General features: G+C 42.5%; 1 protein-coding gene across 1 annotated transcript in view; it reads left to right on the plus strand.

The window, feature by feature from the left end:
* Positions 1–113: 113 nt before the first annotated feature.
* MAP7D2 (MAP7 domain containing 2) overlaps positions 114–26,322 on the plus strand; it is a 110,404-nt gene continuing 84,195 nt past the window's right edge. The window contains exon 1 of the mRNA XM_080377610.1: positions 114–26,014. Within this exon, the coding sequence (XP_080233736.1) occupies positions 25,972–26,014 (43 nt within the window). The 5' untranslated portion in view covers positions 114–25,971. The remainder of the gene's footprint in view (positions 26,015–26,322) is intronic.

Here is a 26,322-nt window from a genome sequence, read left to right on the forward strand (position 1 = left end):
GATTTTTAAGGAGTTCTTTGCTAGGTTTGAACTTCCAGAGCTTTTGCGAAAATGTCGTCGTCTTTTACATATTTTTTCTTTTGTAACGTCAGTTTTCCTTACATGGATCTGGTATGTTATTCTAGGGATAACATTTTCCTAGTATTAAGTAACTTTGCCAAGTGTTTAATGGGATTTAAATATTTGTTGTAAAAATTTGCCAAATATTGGGAAAAGATACTAATCTCACTGGTTTTTCAACGTATTAAGCAGACTATGAGCAGCTCTGAAAATGGTTAAAAGCTTTCAAAACTGATCTTGAGGTCCAAGTGCAGAAGGTATCTGTTTTCAGTTGTGCTAGCAGAAAGGTTAATGATTAAATTACAGTGAATGTTTACTGAAGATACAGGTATTATGGAAATGATACTTGCCAAAACCAATCTTGTACATGTGGGAAAAATGTAAAGTGCGTGGTTAGTGGTGAGGAGGTACACAAATGAATACGGTGCTGTTGCAAGAAACTTACTTCACCCTACCAGAGTCCTCCAGTATAACAGAGACTTAGCTGCGGGACAAAATTGAAACTGTTCCTGGCAGAATGAGTTGTGGTTTGCCCTGAGGTTCCTTCCAATCTTTATTGCTCCCAGGCTCGTGCCTGGCTCAGCCTAAGTCTGCAGAGTTTTTAAGGAAATTTCCTGTTTAACTATTAATTTCCTATTAATGCTCTGGCTCAGCACCATCTAGTTTCTACTTAAGTGCTAGGCTGCATCGTCTTCCTTGAATACACTTCCTCAGCTTGTTTCTCTGTCTGCTGCTAAAGCCCCTTTCATAGCCCAATCTAGGCAGCTTTGTATTGTCTCTTGCTTCTCTTTTGAGGGGGAAAACCAGCTTGCACAAGTGGCTCTCACGTCAGTGTCTCCACACAAAGAATGGTGATAAAGGAGCAGCTGCAAGATTGCCGACTGTGCAGCTCTGAAAGGTGCTCTGTCGGTAAGAGTATTTTCTAGATAAATTTTTGATTATTCTTGTTTAACTTTGGTAACTGCTGCTGGCAGTGTGAAATTGAAGGTAGGGATTCAAAACTGCAGCTACAGTGTAAACTTTGTGTTCTCTAAGGTGTTTCCCACTTTGAGGTCTTCCCTGTGATTTTTATTTGAGATGCGATTTTTATTCATTGTTCTAAATCATCTTTCTGTGTTGATGTGCAAGAGCAGCTGTGCATTTCATTGGGCAGCCTTAATGCTTTTCCAGCCTAATTCTTAACAGATATAGTCCAGACTATATTGATTTTTATATTTTTGTTAAAAAAAGTATATGGTTAAAGAGTGCAAAAAACCCCACACAAACAAACCACCTCTCCTTATGCAAGAAGAGGAGGAGCCAGTAACCGCTGCTCATTGAGCTCGGTGCCATTTACTTGTTACTACCAATAGGTTGTATCAGGTCAGTGCACTCTACGTGCTAGTGCCATACGTTGATATGATACATACCATACATATATATGGTATCGTGTATGTACACACACACACTCTTAGATGAATGTACAGTCCAAAAGTTGATGGAGGTTAGGCTGACACAATGATTGCTCTGTAATCAGAGCGATGTCCATGAACGAAAATGAGCAGGTGGGTGGCAGTTTGCTCGCTGTGGTACCTGGCTGTAATGTGGGCTGGGTTGGCCGAGATGAACAGGTCGGACTGGTGTCACTTCTGGGTTGTGGCGCCGCTCCCTGAGGCCCTCTGGTGACAAGGTAAGTCCCACTCTCGGGCAAATTGGGGTGTCAACTGCTGTTGAGCAAGCTCCAATCTAAGCCATAATTATTTGCTGTTACTGAACACTAATATTGTGGGACTAGAATACCTGTATCATATGGTTCACTAGAGGACTCAAGACTTTTCATCTGTGGATGCCGTGCTATAGGGGTATATATATATATATATATATATAGGTAGTTTGACCACTTAATAGAGGTGAGGACTTTAAAGTGCAATTTTTTTGGAAGATGCGGGAAGAGGGAAGCGTTATCTGAAATAACCTTGGAATATTCAGAGTGCAGCTTTATTTGTCCCTCTAAACTTGAGGCCCATTGCTGGTTTTTGTGGAGGTAGCTGTTGGCGATGCTTTCTGATTTTGATACAAAACAATGAATTCAGAATTTATTTCTTGGGCTGTGTATGCCCTTCCCTTTGGAGCAGGAGGGAGAAGAGGTGAGCAGGAAGAATGCCTTTCCTTTATTATTAATCCCAGCAAGCATGAGTTAAGAGTCCCTACTGATTAATTCAGGATACGTGTGCTATATCTTGCCCAACAAAATACCAAAGATCAACTTTGTGATTATAAAAGACAATCTCGACCAAATAGAGAGGCAAGCTGAAAATTGTGAGTACCTCCATGTGGTAATTCCATCTAGGCAGTAGGTACTAGCAGCAGGGTGCCACCAAGCATCTGAAGGCTGGTTTCTCCTTCCAAGCACTTGTTTGCTCCTGGGCTGCAGTTGCGATCCAGATGTTCTAATCACACCAATTTTATTTTCAGACTTTCCTGTAGATGCTTAGTGGGACAAAAATACTTTTAAAAAGGGCTGGGTTGTCTGTCCTATGAGTTCACTACATGGGTGTTTGTAGACAAGAGAGGACACTTGCACGGCAGTTTTATTTATATCCAGGCTGTCCGCTCAAGAAAGGAAAGGTTAATCAGAAGGTGGTAACAGTTAAGGGGCCTATTAATTACTGCATCACTGGCCTAACAGTAAATTATCTTTTGAAGTGCTCTTGCTGTGTTTTGTAGGCACTCATTCTTCCCTCTTGCAAAAGTGGGTAGCTCATATTTTTGTATCTAGGCTGCGATAGTGTGGGCGTCTCTTCTGTGGTCACTAGCATCTGTATTCCTTAACCAGCCCTGCTGTTCTCCATGGTTAAGTTAATGAATTTTATTCCCAACTGAGGAAGATCATCAGCAAAACGCCTTTGCGTGCTTGGCCTCTGGAGGGAGCAGACAAGCAAAAAACCAAACCGACCTCGGCAGATCAAGAGCAAGCAGGTTGCCTCAGCTTCTCCTTAGGAAGAGTTTCTGTCGCATGGTTTCAGGGACTCTGAGGTGCCCAATGTCTGCAATAAATCTTGTCAGCAACGGAAATACTTAGGATTTGGGGTTTTTTAAAAGTTTGTTCTAGTAGGTTGTCTTCTTTCTAAAGACCGAGCCGATTCAAATGCATAAGCACCGGCTGAGGTGTAAACCTGGCACTGGCAGCAACACGCGGTGGGTACGGCTGTTCCCATCTGTAGGAAATACAGTGAAGAGCAGCAGATATGCTGGAGGATCCCCGTGGGACACCCAGACCTGCATGGGTTATATACATTCCACAATCCATGGTACCTTGCTGTCACAGAGGATTCAGCTTTGTGACAATCTTCAAGACAGTGACAGGACTTGCCACAGTTACTGTCTTTAGGCTCTGTGCTTAGAGAAGTGCTGCAAAGTGCTTGAGGAAACAGCTTCTGACTTAGAAGGCTTTAAGACTAGTTGTAGTAGACAGTGGTGAGGGGTGGGGAAGGATGCCCTAACGAGGTTTTGAGAATAATTTTACTCTTTTTCTGCCTGACTCAGTGGAACGTTCTCCCCTGCTCATGGCTGAAGCTGGGGATGTTTACAGAAGCTACAGTGGTTAAAGCTGTAGTCCTGGATGCTCACTAAGAAGTTCAAGATGCCAGAAAGCTGTGGAAGAGCTTGCCATCTTCTAAACCTATGGGCCCAAGTGTCCCAACTTGCCTTGTCAAATTGCTCTGGAATAGGTCTGGGATGTTAATCATCAACTGACGCAGCAGGTAGCTGAGCAGGTGGAGAGTCTTGCAACACCTCAGTCATAGGGACCATGCAGCTAGATCCTAAATTTTGGTGAAAATGGCAGAAGTAGCCAGTGCTAAGTAACTGCGTAGGGTGTGATGGAATATATAGAAATAGATCTTCAGATTGGCAATATAACCCCGCAGTCCTATGCTGCTAATTGACTGCAGCGTAGGAGCCTGAATAGAAGTGGAAAGGAACACACCACAGATCAGTTGTCAGTGTGCGTAGATGTAGGTTTCCCCTAGATTTGGTAAATAGCTTCACCAGCTCTGCAGCAGTAGTGTTTAGGCATTTGCAGCTGTTAGCCTAACGAGAAGGGCCTGCAGTATCTATTCTCAGTGAACCTGTGGCTTATGACACTTTTAATGGAACGTTTGGTTCTTCGCTTCTAAACGGCACTAGCCACTTTGGAAAAGAAAAAGTATGGGTGCATCCACTGATTTTAGTATTCATCAAGATGTTAGATGGTTCTGCCAGTCCTGTGAGCTGAAAATATCTTAAAAGATGCCTTAAGACCCATTGGTGTGGTAGTCCAGTCTTACTGTATTCCACTTGAGTGACTGGGGCAGAAGTAATGGGCACCCTGCTGTATCCTGCTATGGTTGTCAGCTCGGTCACCTTAGCAGCAGCTTATACCACTTGCAACCGAGTAGTGTGTCTATGGACTGCTACTGTTAACCAGAGTAGCAGCAAGTGAGCAGAAACCTCTTCCCAAAATAGAGGGCCAGTTTCACAAAGGTGTTGGACATGTGCAACCGCGTAGGAATTTTTTCACTAAAAATGTGAGTATGCCACCTATAAGTGGAACAAATACTGTCACGGGTGTATTGTTATAGTACCACCAACTAATGAAACAGTTGCTGAAAAGTAGGTGGGAAAAGCCAAGAGTAACTACTCTAATTATGCAGTAAACCCTCAATAGCCACCTCCTCTTTCCATCCTCTCCCCAGTCTGAATTGGTGTTATTACATTGCTGGGTGTACATTGTGTCTATAATGGTAGGAAGAGTGATCTCAGGCTTCATGAAATGTTTTAAACTAAACTGCTGTAACGTTACTGTTTAGGATTACAAAAGTGAAGGTTAACTGTAGTATTGAGTATACACCAATACAGAAACTAATGTATGGTAATTAAGAAAAAGAATATAGCTAGTTGCTGAACATGTGCTGTTACAGGCAGCTTAGCTTAACCTACCAATAGTTACATAGATGTTAGAGAATCAAAAAGCATTGAAGATGTGTTTCTGACTTCGGGTATAAGGAAGCATTTGGAAGAAACAGCTTGAATGCCAAGTAGCCAGTACCTTCATATTGAGAAGACAGCATGACAGTTTCTGATTACTTGCTGGTATCTTCTAAATCAATTAAAATAATAAAAAAGGGAAGGGAGGAGTGTATGGCACCCAATAGTTTCCTCTTTTAATACCCAAGCCCTCCTTAAAACAGGTAATCTCCTTATTACTGATTTTTGAAATAATATTTACTCTTCATCAAATAGGGGTTTGATTCTTTTTGCTTTTTCTGTACTCACACATCGTTTGCACATATGACTGTAGAAAACATTACTTTATAATTTTATATTGTTTGTTTATATCACACTATAAGAGTAAGTAAATATCCTTTCATCTTCCCCTGAAAACCTAATTCTTCTGGGACAAAGTCCTTGAATTTATGATTTCTCAATTAATGTCAGGTACTCGTGTACCATTTCTTTAGCTTAATTTTTTATTTTTCATTACACTAGTTTTCTTGTACTGATCGTTGTTGACATTTTTCAAGAGACTTTTCATCTATTTCCTCTGTTGTGAGAAGTATCGTTATCATGGGAACATAGTGTTCTTCCTAATATTTTAATATGCCTTAATAATTATCTTTTCCATGTCCTTCCTGTAAAAAATATTATTCTTTTTATTTTACTTCAACATACCATGTGGATGAACTTGGTAGGAGCATCAGCTAAGCTACTGTTTTTCCTAAAGTTGTGGTTACATCTTTACTCATATTCCTTCCAATGGCTAACTAAGCATATTTCATTTTTTCCTCCCTCCCAAAACCGTACTTTCCCTCAAGGGGAGCACATATATATGTAACTAGAACTTAGACACACAGAAATAAAGCTGTTTAGCTGAGCTCCTGGCTTCTTCCAAAAACTTCAAAGGATCAAGGAATCTTTGGTAACTGTATGCCATCGCTGAACGTGGATGTTTCAAAATAACTTAATGTGGACATTGTAGTTAGAAAATTATTTATCAAGCCATACATTAATACTTTTCAGAAATATTTTAAAGATTGGTTTGTATGGCAGCTACTTCAAAGAGCATACATAACTCACTAACCATAATTCAGTTAAAGAGGTATCTTATCTTTATGCTTACTAAAGCCTACACTTAACTGTTCTGTTAGACTAAATTCTTTCTTCCAGTAACAGTCTATTGCTTGTGATAAGAGACGGAGTGCCTGAGGCACATTACTAGCACAGTAAGTAGATTTGAAATGTATTGGGCATGGATCTTCCACCCCCACCACTATAAATCCTTTCCCAGTAAATTTTAACCTCTGGATTAAGAAATCCAGAGGTGGCAGACAAAGTAAGTGTTGTTTCTTGTTCCACCTCCACCACACTCTATTGCACTTCCTCAATTAGTCTCTTTTTAATCTCAAGTAATAGGGCTCTAAGTAAGTGCACTTCATCTCTTGTAATACCTTGGAATATTTCAGGTTTGGTACATGAACTGTGCACTTGATAAACACGTGAAAATCGCCAATCTCTGTCTGATTGAACAGACCACCTGAACCCTCCCATCCTGCTTTTGGAATAACCAAAAGCAGCTAGAGAAAAATGTAGGAAATAGGAGAGATTTCACTGTCTATGACCTTTTGTATGATCTCCCACTTCCAAAGCCTACCAGCTTGGGAACTGCCCAGCTGGAGCTCACTGTGTCATGGTAAACCCTTCCCTTTTCAGTTAGGGAAACGGGGAGCGAGGATGAGAGTCATTCAGAAAAAGTCAGGAAAAAGATTTTTGATCTTACAAGTGACCAGGTTCCACAGGTGTGCTCTGAGCATGTATCAGGAATCTGGATTGGGCACTCAACTCCAATCAGAAATACTTATTTTAGTGGCATTGCTTGAAGACAGCAGCACAAGATTTGTTCTTTTTGATCAAAAAGCAGTTTCCCCTTGGAGTCTGTTCCATTAGTGATTTACAGCTGAGCTTCCTGACAGCTCTATATATGCTAGCAGGATACTGGAGTCATTTTAGAACAGTAGATTACAAAGGGGAAAATATGTTCCTCTTTCAGGACTGAAAAAACCCAATTCTTTTCATCACATACTAGGAAAGTGCTAGACCTTCAGCTCCAAGTTGAGTGTCTCTCTAGGCACCTGTTGGACACTCCCCACCCCATCTGGAAATGCTTCAACTCTTCTATTCCCTCCATAGAGGTGTGTCGGTGTTTGCCTTGCTAGCAGCCTGCTGAGATTTGCCATGGAGCAGAACCACATCCTGCGGTGACAGGGCTGCTCAGAGCTTCTCTGAACCCTTAGGTGTTCCCCAGAACTGCCCTTTTCAATGAGATATGCAGAAATACTGTCTCAACCTCTGTTCAAACTTTTGTTCAGCATGCCATCACAAAAGCATTCAAATTTGATGATGCCAGTTAGCTGTGTGCTCCTCCAGCCTCTATTTTTAGAAATTTGTAAGACCATTCTTCATTCAGCTGCATGAGGCTCCATTCAGCTTAGAGGCACCCAACCCATGGCAATCATTTGGAGCAAAAAGTTAACTCATTTACCAAACACTGGAGGCTATTTAAAATGTCGTTTCTTCTTTTGTATTTACCTTTGAATCCCTCAGCAAAACTTGTCTATGAGGTGCATCCAGAAGATGGGGCACATTCTTCTGCTTTTGTAGGTTGCTTGTGCAGTTTGACAGAGGAAAGTATTGCTAGATCTGAAAATGTTTCCAGCTCAAATAATCACATCTATGCATAGCACAGTGAGAATATGCCTTTGGACAGCAGGTTTGGAATAGCTTCCTTTGCTGTGCCTAGAATTAAAGGCCAAGTGTCCTCTAGCCCCTGTTCCAAGCCTCTTGTGTAGATGATGCGTGCATGCCTGAAGAGACAAGGTGTTAACCACTGAGCGCTCCCCAAACTAGAGTTCTGAGAAATTTAAACTTTCACAATATTTGGGGAGTTAACACTGACCCTCAGAACACACTGAAGAACATGGTATGTGAGGAGAAAATGAGATCGATCCAGTGGAGATTAGGACTGTTAAGTCTTGCATATCAGTCTGAGGTTCTGATTAGGAACTCCTGACTGTTTACATAGTTTTTCATATTTTTAATGGTAACAATAATGAAAGCACCTAGTTTACATAGCTGAAGTACTATATCCATATGATTTCTTCAACAGATATTATTATGTTGTACTATTATACAATAATAAGAAATCAGAAGCCACAGAAACCTTGTTCTTTCTTGGGCTGAGCTGAATTAGCGGTAGCTGATTTTCCACTAAAGTTTCCACACTGTAGTTCTTCTGCGAAATTAGTGTCTTGATGGTACTGAAGGTTAGTTTTATGTTTATTACTACAGAGTTGAGTATTGACTACTTTATGAAGTTGCTAATTGTGTTACTTTATTTCTGTATGGTTGTGTTGGCGGAACAATATTGCATTAGTATAATTGGCATAGAAAAGGACTGGAAACTAACATTTGTTACAACATGAAAGCTTCTGAAATAGTAAAAATTCTAACTCATCTTTGGGCAAGACAATGTTTTTTAATAAATGATCTTTAGGTACTTCCCCCGTCAATGCTGATTTTGAACCTGTGCCATAGTGTACCGACCAATACAACAGTTTGTGCAGCACATTCTGAAACATCTCAGGGCAGTTAATTTTTTTTAAAAAAGTTTTCTTCCATAACTTTTTTTTTTCAAACGTATTTTGAAGCTAGGTCACTTCCCCTATTTGATTTGCGTTAGTGCCAGCCAAGCTGAAGGAGAAATGAACTGGGAGGTGAGAAGAGTGGTGGAGGTATGAAAAGTGTTGTAAGCTGGTATGGCCTCCGAAGACTTTGAGGAAATTACGGCCGTCATTAGTTGTTAGCCTCACAGAACGGCATAGGTTGGAGGGCATCTCTGGGGTTTGCTAGTCCAACCTTCTGTGCAAAGCAGGTCCAGTTAAAGCAGGTTATTCATGGCTTTGTTGCTTTTTTAATATTTCCAAGGATGGAGGTTCCACAGCCTCTCTGGGAAACCTGTTCCAGGGTTTTAGCACCCTCATGGTTAAAAAGAATTAACTTCCTTGCATCTCATTGGAACCCTCTGTGTTCTGAGTTGCGTCCATTGCCTCTTGTTCATTCACAGTGTGCAGCCAAGAAGAGTCTGGCTCTCCCTTCTCTTCCCCTCCGCACCCATTATGTAGCTGCAGAGAGGAGTAAGATCTCCTTTCATCATTCTTTCCCACAGGCTGAGCAAATGCAGAGCTCTGGGGCTCTCCCCAGTCTCATGTGCTCCACTGCCATCAGCAGTCTTGTTGGTCATCAGCTGGACTTGCTCACTTTTCTCATGTTAAGGAGCCCCAAAACGGACATGGTACTTCAGATGCAGTCTCAACATAATGGTGCTCTTCACTGCAGGATGAAACAAGCATCTGGTGTATGATTTTTTTTGTCCATTACTGAGCTGTTGGAGCACTTTATCTGAATCATGAGGCTTGAACTTGATTCCAAGAATCTGAGAACTCCTGACTCACTTCTCTGTTAGAGAAGGTAACTGAGTGACTGTCTCAGCAGAGGATTTGTATGAAGTGAAAAAATACAATTGGGAGGTATTACATAAAAAATAGACTAGTTTTTATTTTCAGTGCAATCAGATATGCCTGTACCCCTAATGAAAACTGTACCACAGACTATGGTGCTGGTTACTGTCATAACCACAGAGATACAGATCTGAAAACCTTTGGGGAAAAACCACGAATTCTCATGTTTTATAGATTCCCTGTGAAATATTTGTGAAATTTTTTTCAACTGTGTGTTTTTGAAGCTTGTTTTGTTAGTAGCTATTAAACTTATTTGAGAGAATAAATGAGATTCTGACTATCACTGCAGATTTCTGAACCAGATAAAGAAACTTCCACAAGATGACAGATTTTCTATGCGCTTATGTCTTGAGCTTAGATTGGGACTTTTGTTAAATTCAAGTTAAGGCTTAAGGCTCTCTTCCTAAGATTTCTTCAACATTCAATTGCCAAAGTTCAATCTATTGAAGTTTTTTTTGGTTTGGTTGGTTTTTTGTCAGAACAATATGGTTGCCAAAAGGGATTGGCTGCATAGGATAGTCTTGGAAAGGTTTCTATCTAATATTTCATTAGTTTCAGTCTGTTAAAACTTACAGCTAAGATTCAAAAGTCTGATTTATATCTACTGAATACCAGCTGAGAAAAGTAAATGCTAGTACAGAGGGCAGGACATACTTCTCATACCAGAAGGACCTTCAGAGGTATACTTGTTTGAGCTGTGAGCTTCTGGAATTATTTTTAAGTTCATGTTTAAACAAAGTATTTTTCTTAAGTCTATAATCAGTCTGAGTGTTCATTCTGTAGGATCATTTCTTCATCTCTTTATTTAATGAGCTTGCAACCTTTCTTCTAGGAAAGTGCCTTCTGAGGAAATAAGTGCAACTGCTGGAATAATTTTGTTGTTATTGCTGAGAGCTTGTCTATTCAAGCCCCATTTTAAGCTCTATTCCTCTATCTATCTGGATTTGATGGATGGACTGTTTGATAGATAAGGAATTGGCTGGATGGTCATATCCAGGTGGTAGTCATCAACAGCTCCATGTCCAGATGGAGATCTAGTGGCAAGTGGTGTCCTCAGGGGTCCATACTGGGACCAGTACTGTTTAATACCTTCATCAACATAGTGAGATTGAGTGCACCCTCAGCAAGTTTGCAGACAACACCAAGCTGAGTGGTGCAGCTGACGTGCCTGAGGGATGGGATGCCATCCAGAGGGACCTGGACAAGCTCAAGTGGGCCCACGAAGTTCGACAAGGCCAAGTGCAAGGTCCTGCACCCTGGGTCAGAGCAACCCCCAATGTGAATACAGGCTGAAGGATGAAGGGGTGGAGAGAAGCCTCATGAAGAAGGACTTGGGGGTACTGATGGATGAAAAGATGGACATAATCCAGCAATGTGTGCTCCCAGCCCAGAAAACCAACTGCATCCTGAGCTGCATTAAAAGAAGAATGGCCAGCAGACTGGGGGAGGTGATTTTTCCCCTCTACTCCACTCTGGTGAGAACCCACCTGGAGTGCTGTATCCAGCTCTGGACTGCAAGGTACAAAACAGATATGGACCTGTTGGAGCAGGTCCAGAGGAGGCCACAAAAATGATCAGAGGGATGGAACACTTTTCTTATGATGAAAGGCTGAGAGAGTTGGGTGTTTTCAGCCTGGAGAAGGGAAGGCTCCAGGGAGACCTTATAGCAGCCTTTCGGTACCTAAAGGGGGCTTGTAAGAAAGATGGGGACAGACTTTTTAGTAGGGCCTATAGCAACAGGACAAGGGATAACGGTTTTAAACTAAAAGAGGGTAGATTTAGGCCAGATATAATGAGGAATTTTTTTATAATGAGGATGGTGGAACACTGGAACAGGTTGCCTAGAGAGGCGGTAGATGTCCTATCCCTGGAAATATTTGAGGCCAGATTGGATGAGGCTCTGAACAGCCTGACCTATTTGAAGATGTCCCTGCTTATTTCAGGGAGGTTGGACTAGATAACCTTTCAATGTCCCTTCCAACCCAAACTATTCTATGATTCTATGACCACTCAAAGGCTTTATTTATTTATCTCTGCCTTGGTATCAGCAACCCAAACAAAAGCAAACAAAGAAGTTACAGTTTTCTGTCTGCAATATTTAAGACAGGAGAGCCTTCAGATCAGTTTTCTAAGCTTCAGGAGTTGAAGACCTCTTCCATGTTCAAGCAGCAGCTGTCACAGACAGATGAACGGAAACAACAGTCACTGGTGGTTCAAACAGCACCAACATTTACTGGACTACTGGCTCACGTACTGGATCTGCATGAGTTAAGGGCAAAAGGCAGGTAAAAGAACACTTCTTTTACTTGGACCTCCACAAAAGAAAAAGCAGGTCAGATACAGTGTTTCAGTACATCCTCAGGTACTTCACTTTTTCTCCCCAGATGCAGGATTTGGCATTTCCCTTTCTTGAACTCCATAAGGATTCTGTTGTCCCATTTCTCCACCCTGTTGAGGTCTCTTGGAATGGCAGCACAGCCATCTGATGTATCACCTATGCTTCCCAGTTTTGTGCAACTGCAAACTCACTGATGGTACACTCTGTCCCTTCATCCAGGTCATTAATGAAAATGTTGAGGAGTATTAACTCCTGAGGTACACCACTAGTGACTGGCCTCCAGCTTGACTTCATGCCAGTGGTCACAACCCTTTGAGCCTGGCAGTTCAGTTAGTTTTCAATCCACACCACTGTCCATTTATCTAGTCCATATTTCATCATTTTTTCTATGAAGATGTCGTGGGAGACAGTGTGAAAGCCTTGCTCAAGTCAGCATAACATCCACTGCTCTTCTTTCCTCCACCAAGCCACTAGTATCATCTTATCACAGGGGAGGCATGATCTCCACTTTGTAAATCAATGCTGACTACACCTTTTCATCCTTAATATGTTTGGAAATCCTTTGCAACGCCACCTTCCCAGGTTCTGAGGTGAGGCTGCCGGCCCCATAGATTCATGGATCCTCCTTTTTGCCCCTCTTGAAGAGAGCAGTGACATTTGCTTTTTTCTAACCCTTAGGAACCTCCCCTGATCACCACCACCTTTCAGAGATTAGCAACACTGGCCTCACAATGACATCAGCCAGCTCCATGCTGTTATAACTTACATTATTCAAATCTAAAGGAAGCAGCACGTTCCATGAATTGCAGGATTTGCAGAGAGGAAGAAAACTGATCCTTAATTGTACATGACAGTGAACTTTAACCTTTGAAATCAAGGTAAGTAAATGTTTAATTAGCATCGTTTTTACTCAAGTTTTGAAATGTACATCTAAATACAGCTCTGTGAAACTTATGTAAAGTTACATTGTTACCTTTTTAGACTACATATATCAGATTTCTTTGTTGAAGGTTTATATTTTATAAACCAAAACATCTGATTTTTCTGCACTTGTAGGTGCATTAGGTGCACCCCATCAGGTATCTTCTGGTTCTAGTTTCTCCAAGTATGGCTGCTCTGCTCCTCTCCTTTAGATACATCATATCCTATCATTTCTCCACTGAAACCTAGAGTACTGGACCGAAGGTCAAATCCACAATACAAGAAAGAATTCAGATGTGTAGAATATATGGATATATACTACCCTCTGAGATTTTTTTTCTGTAAGAGGGGCAGCGGGGGGACCAACAACAAACAAAAATTCCATACCTCTCCACCTCTCAACAGGAGACAAGCAGATTACTGTTCCCCTGAATACGGTAAAGCAAGTTCTGTTGGTGGTGACACTTGAAAATCATATTGATTATAAATGACCTTATTGTCATTTGTCTAAGATTATACCAATCACATGGACTTTCACATGCACCATAACTTGCTGCTTGCAAGTATCCTGAAAGCCCAGGTTTTTAGATCCAAAGTATGCAAGTCCATTTGATTCATCCCCTTTACAAAGCATTTTCCCCTGTACCATCCGGCATTGCTAGAAGAGAAGTCTGTGGCCAGCACAGAGAGTCAAAGGTAGGAACAGAATTTCTTAATAGGTCTAAGTGCTTCAATTTCCTCTGCTTCAGAGGATGCTTTATAATTCCGTTGTACTGAGGACAGAATCATAATTTTGAAATTACCTTTCTATTGAGATTTAAGCATCAAATGGACTTAAAATTTGATCTGCTCCAGTATGTCAAGCTATATGGAAAAAAATTGGCAAATCTATATTTTGTTCAGAAGCTATTATCTCACATGCAGTTTATTCCTAACTGATAAAGGCAATGGCAGTCCACAAACTTAGAGGAAAATTTTGGTCTTCAGTATCTCCTGATGGAGGAAAAAAAAAAATAAATGCAATTGAGACAGAGACACTTTCTTTACCCCCCACCCCCCCGCCCTGTATCATGCAGCGTGGGAAACTACTGGTCTGAGATGTCATGGAATCAATATAGTTCACAGCAGAATATGTCTATTCATATCAAAGCATTTCCCACAGACCAAAGAAGCTGGATAATGCTTTGATAACAGAAGGCCAGAGAAAGGCTAATTACTAATGTAGGTTCTCTCTGTTTCAGACATAGCAGAAGGAGAGAAGAGTCTAGATTCAGATTTTAATGTGGTAGAAAACTAAGTCAACTAAGTTGGAAAGGTGAATGGGTGCCAGGGCAAGGGCAAGAAGGATGTGGAGCAGGTGGTGTCCTGAATGCCCTTCCTTAGCTGAAGTCTCTTGCTATAGTCCTGACTCCATAAAGTGGGTTGATGAGAGGTGTCTCAGTTATGCAACTCACCAAGGTGTTTCCCATCTGTTGAATCTTCTCTCTTCGAGCAGGCTACGTGACAATCTTCTGCCGCCACTCATGAAACCAAACAAGTTAATAAACAGATTATTATAATAATAGGGCTTTATTAATAAGATGTTTTGAAGACCCAAGACATGCTGCAAGATCATTAAAATATTGGTTGGAAGGCTGAAGGTTGTCTTTTGGTTGGACCAGCTCAGCACTAAATTATGTCACTCTTGGCTTTGCCCGAGTCTTGAAAAGTGCCAGTGACAGAGATTCCTCCACCTCTCTGGACATGCTGTTCTAGTGCTGTCCTGGTTTTGGCTGGCATAGAGTTAATTTTCTTCTTGGTAGCTGGTACAGTGCTGTGTTTTGGATTTAGAAGGAGAATAATGTTGATAACACCCTGATGTTTTAGTTGTTGCTAAGTAGTGCTAATTAAATCTAGGACTTATCCCTTTCCTACGCTCTGCCAGTGAGCAGGTGCACAAGAAGCCAGGAGGGAGCACAGCCAGCAGAGCTGACCTGAACTAGTCAAAGAGATATTGCATACCACAGAACATCACACTCAGTATATAAATGGGGGGAGCGGGAGGGGTTGGCCAGGAGCCACTGATTGTGGCTTGGGGACTGGCAGGGCATCGATCAGTGGGTTGTGAGCAGTTGTACTGTGCACCAATTGTTCTTTTTTCCCTTGGATTTTATTCCTTTCTCTTTCTCCTTTTCATTACAGTTGTTATTATTGTTACATTTACTTTATTTCAGTTATTAAATTGTTCCTATCTCAGCCCACAAGTTTTACCTTTTCCCAATTCTTCTCTCCATCCCACTGCAGGGGTGGGGGGTGGGGAGTGAGAGAGTGGCTGTGTGGTACTTAGTTGCCAGCTGGGGTTAAACCACGACAAATGCCCAGCTATCCTGATTTTGTTTTCTGATGCCCAGTCTGAATCTCCCAAGTTGTAAACTGTGGCAACTGCTCTGTTAGAGCAGCTGGCAGCAGCAAGAAGAGTTTGGCTCTGACACTTTTATAATAATCCTTCAAATAGTTGTAGGCTGATGTTATGTTACTTCTTGGCTTACTTTTTACCAGACTGAGTAGGTCCAGCTCCTTCAGCCCCTCCTCCATAGCTTTCTTAATTAGCCCTCCACTGAACTCTCTCCAATTTCCCCATGTATCTCTTGACCAGAGGGATCCAAAACTAAATGCTATTTTTCAGGTATGGCTTCACTAGCACCAAGCAGAGATCATCAGCAAATTTCCCTTGAAACCCAGTATGTACCTTCTTTCAGAGGAGCGTGCCACAGGTTCACATCCAACCCAGAGTGTGCTGTCACCCACAGGGCTATGACCTAGCCAGCCACTTCCCAGCCTGTACTTGTACACGGGGTTATTCTGGCTGTCCGAAGTGCAGAACTTCATACTTCTTATAAGGATCATGAGGTCTCTGTCCAATCACTAACAAGGTCCTTCTAGGCTGAAGCAGCAGCCACTTCCCCTAAACTGGTGTTATCTGCAGATCTTCTCAGAACAAGCTCTGCATTGCAGTCAAGTTGTTAATGAATGTATTTGACATAGGTGCCACTATTGACCCCAGGGCGCACTGCTGATTACCAGCCAGATATTGAGTTACTGCCTGCTACCCTTACAGCCAGTTTTCAATTCACCTAAACAGTCCGTTTGTTCAGTCCATGCTGCTGCTGTGGGGATGCTTCCAGAAGGGAAAGCTGGGGAGGATGGTGTCAAAAACCATATTCAAATCAATGTATATTACACCCACCACTCTGCCCTTGCCCACCCGCAGAGTCAGTTGTTTTATCATAGCAGGTGATCAGGCAGGTGAAACATCGTTTGCCTTCCTGGGCTGTATGTGCTCCCTGATCTTTCCATTGACTGAGGTGAAGCTGGCTGGCATTAGTTTCCCAAGTCATCCTTCATGCCTTTTTTAAAGATGAAGATTGATAGTGGCCTCACACTCAGGCCTGCCAGGTGTTCTTTGGGGAAGACTGGGGTGGCCTGGTGAGATATGGGTGATTTGGAGCTTGGGGTGATTCCCATCCAGCCCAACGGATCTGAATACATCCAGTTTCTCTAACTTGTTGCTCCTTCATTGCCAGCTGCCAAATTCCTTCCCCATCCGTGCTCATACAGGCAGGGGTCTGGGAGGTGGCTTTGGCTGGGAAGGCAGAGGTATGAAAAAAGGCACTGAGTTCATCAGCTTTTTCATTGACATCTGTTGTCACCAGGGGCCTCCATCAGCAAAAGCCCATTTTCCTTGAACTCACTTTTCCAATTAGCACTCCCACAGAATCTGCCTTGTTCCAACCAGTGCCCCTTGGCAGTCTCAGCTTCAGCTGGGCTTTGGCCTTCTTGATTTTGACACTAAGTACCTGATACTGCTTTTTTTTTTTTTTTTTAATTGGGTGTCTGTCAAGTGGTAGTGGTTTACTTAAGGCAGTAAGGTAATTTTATTAGTCTGGCTAATCTAAATCACGCAGGAGATGGTCTTTCTGATTCTTGCAAACTTTTTCTCCAGTAGGTCAAGACTCATGGAAAAATTGTTCCAACTGCAGAAGCAATTGTCTGCTAGTAGGAAGACATAGAAAAGATCCAAAATTCTAACCTAGTTAAAGGTGAATAATACAAAAATCAATATAAATGGAAAGGAATTTTTCTGGTCTTTAAAGATTTAAAAGTGCAACTAGACAGTGAAGACAAACAGACCACCCTATAGGAAGGTTTAGGGTTGGTCTGCCACTGGGAAATGTTCTTGGAAGACAATCATACACCAAATAGTTTGAATTCTGGACTGAGATCAAGGCTAATTTGATAAGAGCTTAAATTTAAAAGTAGGGAACAAAGCTCATTGAATCTGCCTGATGATAATATAGTGAGAAAGAAGTACCAGGGGGCAGAGGAATGAAAGTGCCAATACTGATAAGAGCACTTGCTGATTAATACACAGTAGGAAAGTACCGGCTAAAAGTCAGCCTCTTGTGGTAGCCAGTATGAAGCTATTACATTGGTACAACAAAACAGAGGATCAGAACAACGGAGTCAGAATGTGAAACTAGCTAGTACAGAGGCCTGGAGAGGATTAGCAGTTGTGGCTGGAGTATCAGGATGGAAGTATATGCATCATTTAGGAAAAAAAAAAGAGAAAAATAAAGATGGTGAAACAGCTTTAATGACTTCAGAGAAAGAAAAGGGACAGTATGTATAAGATGGATCATGTCTGAGTTAAACTCATTTAGAGAAAAGTAGAAAAAATACTGTACTGAAGTATCAGTAAGCCTGCAGTATCCAAGAGAGCCTGTGGGCTGGATTTAGACAGGGATGTAGATCTCTGTCATATCACCTGGAAAAGAAAAGAAATACCCTTACTATCTCTATAAATACAGAAAATTTTAAGTCCTCAGATCAGAAGGCCTACCTATTCATAGATGTGATAACAGATCACTACACTGCAGTAACAAGATATGCAAGAGTGCTATGAAAACTTTGTCATATGGCTAGGAAGAAATATGTGGAATCCTTAAATGTTTTTTAACTACAAGTAAATAATTTCCATTACTTTGATTTGAAATTAAAAGAAATTCTGAAGTGGCAGAAATCTCATTAAATAGAAAGGCTGGGTTTAGCCATCTTAATCTTTTTCCCACCGGTTGTTAGTTGTACCTTCAAATTGACTTTGAAGACAGAGTAAGTAACTTGCATAAATATCACAAATTAATTAAAAAACAAGCTTTGAACGTCCTGATATGCAGTAGAAATAATAAAAGAAGGAAATTACAAGATATGTACTGGATGTAATTAGACCTGATTTTCAAGGGGGGAGGAGAAGGAAGACTAAATTGTCAAAGGGCTAGAATTCAGAAAATGCACTAAATGACAGCAAACCCAGTATTATGCATTTGGTACCATCCTTTACATTATTTCCACAGAATCTGTCATGCATATTTTTAACTCCCTAGCAATTACCAAATCTTTTTATTTTATATTTTGGTTTCTCTTATGTTAGCTACAGAGGTTTGTAAACATTTACAAAATGCATTCACTATGTTTGCTTACTTATAACTCCTATAAAACTCAAATCTAGAGGAAGCAGCATGTTCCACAAATTGCTGGATTGGCAGGGAGGCAGAAAATTGATCCTTAATTGTTCGTGGGAGTCATCTTTAACCTGTGAAATTAAGGTAAGTTAATATTTGATTAATAGCCCACTTTTACTTAAGATTTGAAATGTATGACAACTGCCTAAATACATCTCTGTGAGAATTCTGTAAAGTTGTTATCTTTTTAGCATATATATTTAATATCTCTTTGTTGAATGTTTATACATCATAAACTGAAATAACTGATTTTTCTGTTTGGAGGCAGATTGCGTACTTGGTTGTAGCTGTGCTGAAGTAGGGGAGCTCAGCCTGAGGATCTAGTTCATTCTTGATGATGAAGTTTTGTGAATAGACCCTCCTCTTCTGTGTTAAAATGTTCGGTGTAATATACCCATTGATTTAAGGCTCAGCTCAACCATTTTTCAAATGCTGCTTGCTTCAAAATTATTGATCTCATTTTAATAATAGGAGACCTTTAGACTGTAGGCAGCTACAGCCATGGCCTGATTTATCTTGCTTTGATAGATTCACAGAATCACTGTGACCAGCATTGCATTCTCCGTGTTTGAGTGAGCCAAGCCACACGCTTGAATAAATGCCATGGTCTGTGGAATTTAAGGAAGAATGAAAATTGATTATGAAAGTTAGTAAAATTATCACCTTTTGCAATGTTCTTTCTCTCTCTTTCAATAAAATCCATCAGAATTCAGCTTCCATTTTCCTATGCTGGACAGGTATTCAGTATATTCTTAAGTTATATCTTAGGTCTGTCGTATATTCCTAAAAGGTAAAAATTAATGAATGAATGTTTATGATTAAAAAAATAATTTACAAAAATTTGTTATTAAATCAGACCTAAAGCACTGACTTACCTCCTCAAATTATCATGTCTCTCCCAGAGTTATCTTAGGGATAGTGCTCAGAAAGGCTGAGCAACTGGACTTACCAGGCATATTGGAAGGGGTGAGCACAGAGCATGCAAATGGTCTCACTGTGAGTGTGAGGCAGGGTCCTCTGTGCACGTGTGGTACTGCTCATAAATGTATGTAGTCTCAAGACTGTATGACTTCTTGGACTTACCTGGTCTATATGTTCCAGAGGTTTTTCATCCCCAGGGGAGTCATGACTTCCCTTCCCTTCAAGGTGACTTAATTTATTACATGCAAGATGATGCTAGTTTAACCAAAAAAGTAAAAACCTAATTCTCTACCGCCTGCCTGCCTGCCATCTGATGCAGTGTAATTATTATTCAATGGTAACAAAATTTAATTAGTTTAATGCTATTTTAGGCATTCAATCAGAGTAGAAGTATCTTTTTTTGATATTCTATAACCTTGAGAACAGCTCATTATCAATCTAATGTAGATATGTTCCTCTCCATGCTTCTATCATGCATAGAATATAACATAATATTCCCCTATATGAATAGATGATGTACCACTGGGGAAAGAATGTTTCTCTTCCTGGAAAAGTACAGTGGTGCAGTTAAACAAAAATACTACAGAAAATTGCAAATCCTTCAGGCAAATATCAATCACTTCAGCAGGTGGTGAACAGAAACTCAGAAACGTTTCTATGGCTGCAGGGCAGACATTCTTTCCTTCCTAAGCAAGGCTTAGCTTCTCCTGCCTCTCCCAGCAAATGTTAAGACTGTGTCACATCCTGTTAAAGCATGAAAAACTAACAGAGCTTTTGCCTTTTCTTTGCCTAATACTGCAGTAAAGAACTTTTAGTTTAACCCCAGAATCAAAAGCAATCCAAAATTCATCAAAATCTAACTTGTTCGTATGCCCCAATGATACCTGGCCACAAATCTGCAAAGCAGCTAATAACACAGCTCTTAAAATTCATGGCTCACAAGGCTCTGAATCTGGAGAAGAGCAGGTATTTGGTTGTAAATAAGGAAGGCCTTATTTATGGGAGAACTGGAGAAATAATATATATCACCCTTTCAATGAAGCATTCATGAAAAAATATTGAATTTAAACCAGCTGTGAAATAGGTTTGTGCTGCGTTCTAATACTGTTTATCCCATTTTCACGATCAGTAAAACAGGGTGTGTAGGCAGGGCTATGTTTGTACACGACTTGAAATGCCTGTGTTGTCAGTAAATAACGAAGGACAAGGTGATGAGAGAGTTGCTCTCTTTCTCTGTTTTCACTTATTTTTGTGAAGATTGACCTCATTATTGTCAACCTGTTCCAAGCCAAATAGCTGAACTTCAAAAGATAACATAAATGTGTGAGGCAAGTGAGAATATGCCCCTAGTTCAAGGCATTTTGGGAGTATAAAAAAATCATACATGGCATAGGATATTGGGGTAGAGATGTGCGATTTAACAATATAGGGTTTTTTTAATATATATTTTTTCACATGGAGAAGAACTAATACGCTTTTTGCATGCCAAATGACAAATACAAAAGCAATCCATTATGATTCATCCTAAAAAATATGTTAACGTTAGGCTGATATGATTCTCTGAATGACACTTTTCAGTTATGTAAGCACACAAAAGAAAAGCAGACAGATGTAGTTCAAGCTTTGCCAGGACGGAGCTGCACATTGAACCTGCTCTCCCATCAAGGGAACTTACAAACATTGTTTAATTCTTGTGGCTCTTCTGCCTGTGGCTTCTTAAACAGGGAGAGACACAGAGAAATTAGCCATTTCACCAGGCAAATTCAAACGCATTTTACAAAACATTCATAACTAAAAAGTAGAAGTCCGTTAGAAATACAACAGTGGTCTTTGATTTCAGAATTGTGGTTTTGAAACAGAGCAGCATTTTGCTGTTGACATCTAGCTTCAAGACTGACACCACCAACACATTTTATCAAAAGGTTTCAAGCAACTGGAAAAAATTATTTTCTTAGCTATCACACTGTGTTTCAGTTTATTGACTCAGTGCCCACGAATTTTTTGTGTGAGACTGATCCCTCATGAGGAAGATTTATCAGTCAATTAGTCCATGAGCATTTCTGACACTTGCAAACCTAATTTCTCTAACTTTCCAAGTACGATTATGATTTATAATCTATTTTAGGGGAATGCTTAAGGTGGTGAGTTAAGATTTCAGCAATCAGGAATAACTATAATTAGTTACACCCACCACCTTTCTTCAGTTTCTGATATATGTATTAAAACACTCTTCTTAACTTTTGAGTCATGTTCTGTTTTTCTTGGAGGACAGGAACTTACATGATGAAGAGGAGTACTTCTCTTCAGATGAATTTGTGTTGTCTACAAAAATACTTTGGTGTGAGCACTTAATTTCATACAGAAGTTATGAGTCACTGGACATCGAGGAGTTTCAGAAAAGGAAGGATGATTTTGAAGTTAAAGCAGACAAAGACTGCTTGGGAGAACTGGATTTCCCATCTTTGACACGCAACATGACACTGGGCCAGTTGCTCTAACGGAAATACCATGGGCAGCCATTCTGTTTGCCACACTTTTTTGGGTTCTCAACTTGTTGGCTATTGATTCAAAATAGCAAAATAGAGCAAGAACTGTGGGCCATCACAGATTTGAAACATTGTAGATTTGGCCTGTTCTGTTGTCCCTTGGAAGCATTCGAAGGCATAGATGGTTTTGGTTGCATGGATACAACCACAAAATATAAAAGAAACTGTAAAAAGATAACAAGATTGTCAGAATTAGTTTACACTTTCGATAATTTTTATTTTAATGTCTGTTAAGGTGGCAAAATTAGCAGACTCTCCAGCTCCTTTCTGCCTTCATCCTCAACTGACTTGAAGACTTTACCTCTCTGCAGATTTATCTCTGAGATTTTCCCACACTTAGGTTGACCAACACCTACTATAGCTCATGTATGAATATTTGCACAGACCTGTTCAGCACCTGCTGAAAATGTGTGGTAAGAGGGGAAAAATATTTTCCACAAAAGCAACTCAAAGTGGTGTCAATTGTAACAGCATATAACATACCATAAAAAAAAAAGAAAAATGTTTTAAAATACAGCAATCTGGAACAAGTATTACCAGAGTTGCATTCACTGAAGGACAAACTGGGCATCAGATGAAGAAAGCAGAATAACCAGTGTCTGCAGTAAAACACCTTCCCAATCAGAAGGCTCAATGTGACGTGCCTAATAGAGATGAAGTTGCGCTTGGGAGAATTTCTGCATTGCCTTGTAATTCATGCCAGAGAGCTGATAGCAAGAGGCTGGCTGCAGCCCAGCACGCACACAGCTTCTCCCTGCCCTCACAGGCACGATTGTGGTAATTCGTGCTCCTGGTCCTAAGAGGTGAGGAGAAACTTCCCAGTCCCATCCCTGAGCTCCCCAGGGCTGTAGTGCTGTCGGGTTATGTGTGTATTCCTTCCGCTATCACTCGCAAGTGGAGCCTCACATTGCTCCTGGTGATGTGCTGCCTCTAGGGCAGTTTCCTTTTTCCTTTAGTGTGATAGGAAGGTACAGTAGAGCAAGGTGGGGGTGGAGAGCTGGAGAAGGACATAGTGACATCTCCAACTCTGAACATACAGACAGCGGCTATAGTCCCATCACAGCTGGAAAACCCCCTTTAGCAGCTATGGTCAAGAAAATAATCTTGTTCTGTGATGTATGGACAAAATGAAATAGTTCATAACTTCCTTTCTAAAAATATTTAAAAATTCACCAGAGTTCCTCTACCTGTCATAAAGAAGGATACATAGATACATCTGAAACTAGCTCGTAACTCCTGGGTGTAAGTAAGTGCATACCAAAGCTTTGTAGACTGTAAGTAATACACTACATCTGGTACTTAAAGATCCATACGGTATTTAAAGTCAAACCTGAGCAAGAATGTTTATGGTCTTGTTTCTCAGGTGCTGGTAGATGCACTCTGTACTAAATCCACTATCCTCTGCTTTAAAACAACCTGCCAACATTATTAATTAACAGCCAACTACGGACAACTCCAGATACATTACCTTCTGTTAGTTCTTCCCTGAGTATAAAATATGGTAATAGTACTACTTCAACTCAAAAGCTGTTATAAAGTTAAATTCATTAATGCTTGAAGGAGTTATGAGACTACCACAGGAAAGTCATCATGGAAATTAATTAACCTGCCTTCAAGGAAGGGTTTGAAGAATGTACAGTGAATATGACATGAAAGATTCCATTTTACACGATGAAAATGAAGAGAAACATTGAAGAACTATACATTAATTAAACACATCCTTTGTACTGAATGAGACAGGAGTCTTGTGGAAAAAAACACTCTGAAAAGGTAATTTTAGAACTGGCTTACATCACATATTATATGCAATAATAAAGGGGAGGGGTTTGTCTTTGGAGCTTTGATGTTTTCTATATAGTTTCCTCAAGTTTTCTTTAAAGTCTTTTTTTCACTGCACAACTCCCAGTCTGAATATTGGTGAGGCTGTGAGCCAGCTATCAGTGAAAACTACAGTCACAGGAGACTACTTATTTCTCTGTGTGACATGTCATGCTTACAGGCTTCATGACTGCTTGAGAGCCAGCACTGGTAAACTCATGTTCCTTGGGGCAGGTTCTCCTGTAGTCCTATGAGTCCCCTCCACCCAGCTACCAGCTCCTGCCCAAATACCCTCCCTGCAGATAGCCTGATACCCCTTCTCTAGCTCTGGCTATACTCCTCCACCTTCTCCTGTCCCTTTGCATCCCCCACATCAATTCCCCGCTTTCTTAATTCACAGCCCTGCAAACTCATCCTCTCCATTTCCTTTCCCTCAGTACTAAGCCCACGTAACTTGCACCGAGCCCAGCTGTTCTTTCCCGTGTGCTCATCAGGCACCAACAGGCTAAAGATTAATTAAGACTACAGGAGAGTCTTCCTTCTTTTGTTGCCAAAGGAGCCTCTGGAAATCTGGAGGCGCATCTGCAGTAAGACAGTTAGGGTTCCTCCTTTGTAGCATCAGCAAAACAGTACAGTTCCATCTTTAGATAGGTAGAATAATTTCAAGTGGAGCGCCTTGACCTAAGTTTAGCCTGAGAAACAGCTGGCATGAAAATGTCTATTGATACTTTTTAAATCTGGCAGAGTTATAAGCAACAAAAATGAAGTCTTTCACAGATAAGGCATTAAGAATAACTGCTAATATACGCACCAACAAAACCTAAATCTGTCTAGTTAAACATTTGCTGAGGTGTGTGAACCCAAACACAAGGACACCATTTGAATGTATGGGTGGAAGAGCAATTTGCTGGGAGACACATCAGAAATACCAAAACAAATGCTTTCCAGAGGGAAAAAAAAAAAAAAAAAAAAAAAGGAAAATAACTTTTCTCCTCCACCCCCTTATATGGACTATGGTCTGTGTTTTCAGCTAAAGAAGTAAATTATTAATTAACAGGAATATATTTGCTAGACAAAAAGAACGGAACAAGAGGACTAAGAATGGAAAGGGGGAGGATTAAAAAGGTCTTAAATTTCAGTTTTGATTAACAGGCATTGAAGAAGAGGCGGTAAGGTGTTTAGCATCTAGCATCAGTGCTGGTGACATGTCAAGGCAGCGGAGCAGGAGCTGCCCCAAGGCCCCAGGCCCAGAGGCCACGTGCACGGCCCGGCCCCGGGAGGGCAGGGGCAGACACATAGGCGGGCGGTGTGTGAAACTGCGGGGGGCTCCCGACCCCTAGCGTGTGACTGTTTAGGGGAAAAGAAGGCGATGTTTCCTCATATCTCCTCTTCTGAAATGGAGTACAAAACGGTACGGCCGCCACGGGGCCAGCCCAGGCTGAAGGGCTGTCTGCAGCCCAGCAGAGCGGCCCTGGCGGGGCACCGTGAGCAGCCGCTGGTGGAGCGGGACACGCTTGTCCCTTCCTCCAGTGCCACCGAGTCAACCAAGGCAGCGTGTGGCTGCAAACAGCACGCGCAACCTCCTGGATGGAAACATCTGGAAAAACCTAGAAAAAACGGCAGGATCCGCCAAAAGCCACAGGGCACGTTGTTGGGCTCTCCGAGTTAAACCGATTAAACGTGCCCGGTCAGCCGTGCACAGGCTCGGCCACGGAGCCTCGCCTGACAGCGCGCAGCCCCGCGGCACCCGGTGACAGGCAGGCGGTGCCACGGGCCGGGCGGGCCCCGCGCAGGGCGGTGGGCCAGGCCTCCCCTCCGGCGGCACCCCCTGCCCTGCGCCCAGGCCCGGCCCTCCCGGTGCCGCCGGCCGAGGCGTCGCGCTCCCCGGTGCGGCCGCGGCCAGGGCGGGCTGAGCCGGTGCCGAGCGACCGCCGGCGGGGCACGCGCGCCCTCAGCGCGTGGGGCGGGGCAGCGGCAGCACCTGGCGGCAAGAGAGAGCCGCCCCGCGCAGGCACCAGCGGGTGGGGAGGCGCCGCCGCCGGGCGATACCGGGCTGCTGCTTGCCTTGCCGCCGCGCCCGGCCCCGCTCCCGCTCCTCCCCGCCCGCCGCTCCGTGTCAGGTGCCGCGGGGCGGGGAGTGAGGCTCTGCGGCGGCCGCCGCGGAGCCGAGCGGAGCGCCGGCAGCAGGACGCGGCGGTGGCTACCGGCCGAGGAAGATGGCGGAGCCGGGGGCTGCCCGCAGCCACCCGCGGGCGACAGGTAGGGGACAGGTCTGCGGGCCCGCAGGGTGCCGGAGGACGGCGGCTCGTCCGCCCGCCCGGCTCCGCTGCCCCCGGCGCCGCCCCGTCCCTTCGTGCCCCGGGCCGGGGCTGGCGGAGCCCCGGGGGGCGGCAGGTGAGGGTGGCTGCCCCGCGTGCCCGGCAGCCGCTGGCCGGTGCGGCGCCGAGGGGGCGATGGCGGGAGGGTCCGGCCGCCATCTCGGGCCGGGCCCGGGGCCGCCGCGGGACGCGGGCGGGGGGCGGCCCCGGCCCCGCGGAGCAGGAGGCGCGTTATCCTGGGCGGGAGCC

The sequence above is a fragment of the Falco punctatus genome, assembly GCF_963210335.1.
Source record: "Falco punctatus genome assembly, chromosome: 2".
Classification (NCBI taxonomy): Eukaryota; Metazoa; Chordata; class Aves; order Falconiformes; family Falconidae; genus Falco; species Falco punctatus.